The sequence below is a fragment of the Poecilia latipinna genome, unplaced genomic scaffold, assembly GCF_001443285.1.
Source record: "Poecilia latipinna isolate Pla-1442-1.1 unplaced genomic scaffold, P_latipinna-1.0 Scaffold841, whole genome shotgun sequence".
In the NCBI taxonomy this organism is placed as follows: domain Eukaryota; kingdom Metazoa; phylum Chordata; class Actinopteri; order Cyprinodontiformes; family Poeciliidae; genus Poecilia; species Poecilia latipinna.
Window position 1 is genome coordinate 560,520 of NW_015113457.1, and position 7,722 is coordinate 568,241.

Below are 7,722 nucleotides of genomic sequence, written 5' to 3' on the forward strand. Positions count from 1 at the left end.
GATGGCTAGCACCGCTAACTAAAGAGCTAGCACCGCTAACGAAACAGCTAGCACAGCTAACGAAACAGCTAGCACCGCTAACTAAAGAGCTAGCACCGCTAACGAAACAGCTAGCACAGCTAACGAAACAGCTAGCACCTCTAACTCTGAAGAGTTTGTCTTAAATATCAGTTATGCTAACGCTAAATCACTACACCAACAAGGTATTTAGCATAAGCTAATGCTATAGTGCTATAGTATTAAGGGAAGCTAATGCTACATGCTACACACTAACCAGGTATTTAGTAAATTAGCACTTTAAAATGTATCTGATTAAAATTAACTCAAGGGAAGCTAAGATGAAAAATGAGCTAATAGCGCTTTAGTAGAAGTGTGCCCCCCTCTGGATAAAATGAATAAAACCGGAAGGAGGGAGGGAAAGACGGAGGAAAGAAGGAAGGAAGGAAGGAAGGAAGGAAGGAAGGAAGGAAGGAAGGAAGGAACCTGGACTACTAAGACTGAACCGTCCGTCCGTCTCTGACTGAACTGTTTCTGTTCCAGCTCCTTCCTGCTTCCTGTCCCCGGACCCCAGCAGACAGGAAGCTGCGGTCTCCGCCTGGCGCCCCCTGCTGCACCCAGAGGGCGATCACCTGACCCTCATCAACGTCTACAACGCCTTTCTGCAGCGTGCGTCCCGCCGCCGGCCCTCAGGTCCTCTGTCCCTGTGTCTCCGTCTCCTGACGTCCCTCCGTCGTCCCCACAGATAACGAGGACGAGGCGTGGTGCGGCGCCACCTTCCTGAGCCACGCGGCGCTGCGGCTGGCCGGGGTCATCAGGGCGGAGCTTCTGGAGGTCATGCAGAGGATAGAGCTTCCTGTTTCCCCGCCCGCCTTCGGTTGCCAGGACAACTGCACCAACATCAAACGCGCCCTCATCTCAGGCTTCTTCCTCAAAGTGAGTACAGCCTTCAGAAGCCCCGCCCCCTTCATCACCTCCCTGACCTCCTCCTCTTCCTCAGGTGGCTCACGATGTGGACGGGTCCGGTAACTACCTCCTGCTGACCCATCGCCACGTCGCTCACCTCCACCCGTTCTCCTCCTACCGCTGCCGGCAGCCGCCTCCCAGTTCACCTCCCAGTCCTCCCAGTCCGCCCAGCTGGGTCCTCTACCACGAGTTCACCGTTTCCCGGGACAACTGCATCCGCATCGCCTCCGAGGTTCACCCCCAGATGTGAGTCTGAGTCTCTGCCAACTTTATTCCTCCCAGAAACACGACAGAGACGGAGCTACAGATTAATGTAGAGATTATTCTGTCAGTTAATCTGATGATTAATCTGTTAATCTGATGATTAATCTGTTAATCTGATGATTAATCTGTTAATCTGATGATTAATCAATTATTATGATGATTAATTATATGCAAAATGTTTATATATTGTTTAGTTTTGGCTTCCTTACAGCTCTGACTGTGTTGATCTTTCAGTAAATGGCCTTTTTAGAGTCTGTATTCTGGAGTTAATGATTAATCAACTGGAGATGGATTTCAGCTTTGAAATCCTTTCAAAGCTACTTTATTGATAAAACTCCAATCAGAGACAGAATGAGTTCTTAAAGAGACAGACACTCAGGTTCTTCAGGTCAGTTTGGGTTGATTTATCACCAGCAGCGCCATCAGGTGGCCACTACAGCAAATGCAGATTTAAATGTTTCTAAGCGTCCAAAAATAACTTTACTTCATAGAAACTGATCTCCGCTCTGAGCGCCGGCGGACCAACGCCGATTTACAGAACCTCGACTCTTTACTGTCCTATAAATAGATCCGTCTCTTTTTTCCTTCCGTTTTCCATCGTGATCAAATCACCTCCAACTGTTCGGCCAACATGTGTTTTAATATTCTTATTTAACTTTTTCCAAAATAAGAATAAATATAATAATTTTTTTATCCCCTCTACCAGTCTGATTGAATCTGTTGCGTCTCTGCAGAAACAGACGTAGATTAAAACTGTAAACTTGTCCTGTCAGACAAATGAGCCAAAATATTAATATAATTATCTACAGATGTCAGCATTAGCGTGCTAGTTTGAGCATTAGCATGCTAATGCCAGAGCAGTAATGGTCAGTTTTTACTGTCTGTTGTCTAATCTCTACATTTGTCCTCATCAATCCATTTTCTACCAGAAAGGAAACAGGTTAGTTTAAATTTGTGTTAAAGCAAAAATCCTGACTGCGATAGTTTACCATGAAAATATAATAAATCTGAGAACATCAACATAACCCTAAATGTTTCAGAGACGTGGATTTTAATTTTAAGGTCAGTTTTTGTTTTGTTCACTCTTTTAGTTTACCGTTTCTGTTTTGTCTCTGCAGGCTGGTGGAGTTGGCACCTCAGTACTTCATGGGAAACCTGCCGGCGAGCGACGGGAAGGAGCTGCTGATGGAGCTGCGGCAGAGCGCAGCGCCCCCTGCAGGCCAGGCGGACTCAGGAGACAGGACTCGGAACGACACAGCGGCCGAGACTCACAATCAGTCCAGCACTGAGCTGTGCGTCGTCCAATGAGATGGGGGGGGCGGGGCTTCGGCTGGTTCTGTAATCAGGTTTAATCTGAACTTTAATCTGAACTTCTGCTGGAATAAAAACTAATCCAGGAGTTTGACTCCGTATGCAGCTGCTGAAGAACATTCACTAATTATTTTCTATTTCCTGTTTTAATTTAAGATTTTAAACTTATTTAATGAGGTTTCGGTGTTTCTGTTGTTAGTCTGTTTTAATGTAAAACAGGAAGTGATGTTTTTTTTCCAGTTCATCCAGAACCTGAATGGGTTCGCTGAGGTTCTGTTTCCTGTCAGACTTCCTCTCTATGCAGACGAAACCGAGGTTTACTGAGATTATCACAGTTTTCAGTCTGCTGTCTGGCTTTACGCCGTTTCCTGTCTCTGTTGTTTTTATTAGCAGTATAAATAAAATTATCATGTTTGAAATATGAACATTTTTATGAATATTTGTGCTTCTGAAGGAAAAACCATGAACTGGATCAGGAGGTAAATTCATCCTCTAATGTTCACAGAAAGATGAAATCATGAATGGCTCCAGTTTTATTGCAGATGTTTTTATATTTTCTGTCTGCAGAGGTTCTGGTGAACCCGGTGAGGTCCGGTTGGCCTCAGGTCGGTCACTGCTGGCGGAGGAAGTCCTTGGTGTTTTCCTGGGCGGAGCTGCTGCTGGTCACCGGCAGGTTCTTCAGGTCCAGGACGTTCTCCTGCAGCGCCTTCAGCTCCACCTCCGTCTGGGACCGGATGGACTGGAGGGGAACGAGTCGGGTTAGGAACCGGTCCCTGCAGAACTGACCTGAACGCAGCAGGAAGTACCTCCAGGTCTCTGGTGATGGAGTGGTTGGGCCCGTGAGTGACCATCATGATGCGGTAAGCCTCACAGATCATCTTGTGGCCGACCTCCACCTGCCCGGCGTGCCAGTGGGTGACCCCTGACCTCATCAGGGCCAGGCCCAGCTGGGCGTTGTTCGGGTGGTACAGCTTCCTGTTTGGGAGGAAGGAGAAACTCAGAGACCAGAATCAGACCTTCAGGCTGCATCGCCGCCATTCAGCCCGTCATACTGTGGTCTGTGTGCCTAGTCAAAGTCCAGTTCTGGTGTGAATGCTAAGCTAACTCTGACGGTTTGGTTGATTTCTCTTTGGTCTTCAGCCAAAGACTAAAGGGAAATCCTCCAACTGCTAAAATCCTCCATCTTGTTTCCATCTGGTGAAGCAGGAAGTTGCTCTCAGCGTCTTCAGAGGTTTTTGTGTCGTTTCTTTCAGTGGTTCTTGGTGCAGCGCCCCCACAGGCCAGGAGGGGAACAGGTTGGTTTGACTCAGAGCAGCTGGAGGAGGAGCAGATGTTCTGGTTCCAGTAGAACTGGGTCGACTGAACTGAAGGAGGGAAACCTCCTACAGGAACATTTCTTCACATCATTCAGACTTTACGTTTGTTCTGGTAGGCCTGATGTACTCACATGTATCCTTCCACCATCTTGCGAGCGTATCCTGCAGCCTCCGAGAACTTCCTGTGGTAGGTCAGCACCTCGGCCAGGACGGACAGCACCTTGAGTTTATACAGGTGAGTGTCGGCCAGGACGTCCTGCTGCTTCTCCAGACACTCCTGGCACAACTTCAGCACCTGAGGCAGCAGAGAAACGCTCAGACTGAGGCGCTCGGAGACGGAGCAGGAGGACGCAGGCCTACCCGGCTGTGATCCCCGTCTCTACGAGCTTCCTCCACCTTCTCCAGAGTCTCCTTACTGAAGGCGCTGACCTCTTTCACCGCATCCGCAGAGGGCTGTGAGGAAAACCCGGTGAGGAGAGGAAGGTGACACCATGAGGAAGAACCCAGGACGTTCCACTGACCTTCGCCTCGGCAGCTGCTGCCATCAGGTCGTCACCAACATGGCGGCTGCAGTGATCGCAGCTGCAGTCGAAGTGGAAACGCTCCTTCAGCTGTTTCTGGCGATCCGCCGACAGGTTCAGGGCGTCCACGTAGCTGATGGTCAGCTCCTCGCCCTGGCAGATCCTCCCCAGAGCGCGCAGCTCCATCCTGCACAGACCAACGCAGGAACACCTCAGTTCTGGTCGGGTGGACCTGAACTGAGGTGGCTGACCCGGCTGATCGCTGCGGCCGGGTCCGATCTGCGGTACGCACCTTAGCGGAGAGTGGAGGGTGGAGCTCACAGCTGATTGGCTGCAAAAGATAAACATTGAAATGTTTTATTTCTGTCAGAGACTATCTGTCTGTGTCCTCTAATGGACACCATCCAACGGTGGACCGAATCCGTCTTCAGACGGTCAAACTACAGTTGGATCATCTTTGTCCATCCTGAGCAGATCTACATCCAGCATGTCTACTGTCCGTTCTCTGAGGATGTCCAACCATCTCCAACAGACCAGTCCGGTCTCTGATGGTCTCTCTAGTTTGTCCTTAAGAGTGTGAATGTCTGTCGTGTTTTGGACTGGGCTCCTGTCGTGGACCCTTCCGTTCATCCAAAGGCTTTCTGGAGATGGACACCATGTCCCTCTGCATCCCTGTCAGGATGAGACTGACCAGAGAAGAACTGGACTGTCCAAGTCTGGATCAAGTTTGTTAGGATTCAGAGAAACACCTGAATCTGGATCAGCGGATCGTTGTCCACAGCCATTCAGAACCAGAGACCCGGTCTGAATCTCTGACAGGTTCCACCTGAACACCCAAAACTAAGAGCAGAGTCTGTGGCTGTTTCTTTGGACATCCGGACCTGTTGACGTTAATCTGGTGAATTCATTTCTGTTCAAATGTTTCCCCAAAGTGAAGAGAATCCAAACGTTTATCTGACCTTCAGGTTTCCTACTGGAAGCAGATCATCTGTCCCTCACACCTCACCACTGTCTCACCTCCTGCATGTCCTGAACTGCCCTCACATTTTCATGCAGAAAGTTACAAACATGTTGCATGAATCTGAAATGTTCTGAGATCTTTTGATCGGTCATGTAGAGCCTGACAGATTTAATGGGAGCTTTTTGTTTCAGGGTGACTCCTTCTGACCTTTAAACTGACCTTCCATGACCTTCACAGACCTTCACATCAACCTTTTCTACACCCAGCGTAGAAATCACCTACTTTCCGTGGTTGAGGGTGGCGGTGCAGTTGGGCCAGCAGTCGTGGTTGACGAGGCTCAGATTGGGGAACAGTCCCAGACCGACCATCTGCAGACCTCTCTGGTCGGGAAGCGTCAGTCCGTTGGATTTAATCTGCAGAGACACGGAGAGGTCAGCGGAGAGGTCAGCGGACCGGCACAGACAGGCGGAGGGAGGAGAGCCGACTGACCAGGCTGAAGACGTGGCTGATGAAGTCGGCTGGGTGCTGCTTCGACCCACAGGACCAGAACCTCAGGAAGGTCTGGACGTCGGCCTGCAGCGCCTGCAGCTGGTCTCCAGGCAGATCCCTGAGGTGATCCTGCAGCTGATCCACGGCCAGCAGCTGGCTGTCGGACGCCAAACCCTGGTCTCTGTTCCTACGCCACAGCAGCCGGCCGGCCAGACTGCAGGGAAACATGGACTCAAGATTAACAGCCACGTTCAGACGTGTACCTTCACTTTGCCTTTATATGTGGAAAACCTTCAGCTCAATGTTTAGTGAGTCTCCAGCATGAACTGATGAATTTATCAGCCTTTAGATTTAATCTGATTTTTCTGCCGAGTTCCAGGATCCATTCAGGACTTTAGTTCTTTCACCAATCTGACTGAACAAACCAGACGCCACCAGAACCGCAGGTCGTCCCTCCTCACCGGACGTTCTCGTTGGGCGCTGCGCCGAGCTTCCTGATGGCGGCGCACTCCTGCTTGTGTTCGTCCCATCCGGCCGTCTGGCAGGTCCGGTTGCAGTAGTGGGCGAAGCGGCACTGGGCGCAGCGGTGCAGGTTGGCCTGGCGCCGGAAACAGCTGTGGCACACCTGGGAGGCCAGACTAGGACAAAACACAGCCGTGGAAAGACGCTAGCAGCTAGCATGCTAAGCTACAGAGCTAATGCAGGTTCTGCTGCTTTGCTTTAAAATGCTGCAAATACGGAAACTGTCCTTATGCTAGCAGCTAAATGAGACGGTTTAACTGGTGGTGATGTAATTCATGACTGACATGAATGTCTCTGGTTGCCATGGCGATTCCCACCATTATGGGATAGGAGGAGCCCGCAGCATCACTGGTTTTATCCTCCATCAGTCACTGAGTGGAAACGTCAGCAGAACCTTCAGGTCCAGTTTTTACTTTGTTTTTTAGTATTAAGATGAAATTAGGAGAATTAGTTTATAAACACAAGAATAAAAATAATTTTAAAGTCGTAAAATTGCATGAAAAAAGCTGTGATGGAGATCTGAACGATTCTTCTAATTAGATTCAGCTGTTTGTTGAATCATCTGATTATTGATGATAATCTGATCAGTTCAGATTAATTTTTATTTTCACACAGAAACCAAAGCAGAACCTCAGAAGAATCTCATGTTAAAGTCCTGATTAGATTTATTTTCCCTAAAGGAGTTTTCATTAAATAAATACTTTATTCTTCTAATATTGCATCTGTATTCTAGAAAAATTACGACTTTTTTCTGTGAATTATTACGACTTTGTGCTTTTTATAATCTGACATAATCCAGCTGCTTTCATCCTGTTTGATTCTGATTCCCTGAATCGTTTCTCTTCATTTCTATTCATTATTTATATTCTGTTGCCAACATCAGTTGATCAGTTGATCAGCCAGCCAGCATGCCTAGGTGGGCCCCATGTGGGGGAAAGGAGGGCTGTGATGGAGAGCTGAACGTTTGCCCATGTGGGCTGTGGCCCCACATGGGCAAACCCATGCGGGGCCATCGTGGAACCCGCAGACAAACCCATATGGGACCCATATAGTCTGCCCTCCTTTTCCCCACATGGGGCCCACCTAGGCATGCTGGCAGGGCAGTTAATCAGGTGATCAGTTAATCAGTTAATCAGGTGATCAGTTGATCAGTTAATCAGTTAATCAGTTAATCAGTTGATCAGGTGATCAGTTGATCAGTTGATCAGTTAATCAGTTAATCAGCAGATCAGTTGATCAGTTGATCAGCAGTTAATCAGTTAATCAGTTAATCAGGTGATCAGTTAATCAGTTAATCAGTTAATCAGTTGATCAGTTGCTCAGTTGATCAGCAGTTAATCAGCAGTTAATCAGCAGATCAGCAGTTACTCAGTTG

The 7,722-nt window shown here is 48.5% G+C and overlaps 2 protein-coding genes across 3 annotated transcripts in view; one reads left to right on the forward strand and one right to left on the reverse strand.

Moving 5' to 3' along the window:
• The window catches only part of dqx1 (DEAQ box RNA-dependent ATPase 1), a 12,547-nt gene extending 9,584 nt beyond the window's left edge, over positions 1-2,963 (forward strand). For both annotated transcript variants that reach the window (XM_015047768.1, XM_015047765.1), the window contains exons 9-12: positions 541-666; positions 743-933; positions 998-1,209; positions 2,346-2,963. In XM_015047768.1, the coding sequence (XP_014903254.1) occupies positions 541-666; positions 743-933; positions 998-1,209; positions 2,346-2,535 (719 nt within the window). In that variant the 3' untranslated portion in view covers positions 2,536-2,963. The remainder of the gene's footprint in view (positions 1-540; positions 667-742; positions 934-997; positions 1,210-2,345) is intronic.
• A 90-nt stretch (positions 2,964-3,053) lies between these two features.
• smyd1a (SET and MYND domain containing 1a) overlaps positions 3,054-7,722 on the reverse strand; it is a 9,317-nt gene continuing 4,648 nt past the window's right edge. Inside the window, exons 2-10 of the mRNA XM_015047770.1 lie at positions 6,287-6,463; positions 5,826-6,039; positions 5,619-5,749; positions 4,668-4,706; positions 4,376-4,562; positions 4,215-4,307; positions 3,986-4,149; positions 3,345-3,513; positions 3,054-3,277 (exon numbers count right to left, since the gene is read on the reverse strand). Coding sequence (XP_014903256.1) covers positions 3,149-3,277; positions 3,345-3,513; positions 3,986-4,149; positions 4,215-4,307; positions 4,376-4,562; positions 4,668-4,706; positions 5,619-5,749; positions 5,826-6,039; positions 6,287-6,463 — 1,303 coding nt within the window. The 3' untranslated portion in view covers positions 3,054-3,148. The remainder of the gene's footprint in view (positions 3,278-3,344; positions 3,514-3,985; positions 4,150-4,214; positions 4,308-4,375; positions 4,563-4,667; positions 4,707-5,618; positions 5,750-5,825; positions 6,040-6,286; positions 6,464-7,722) is intronic.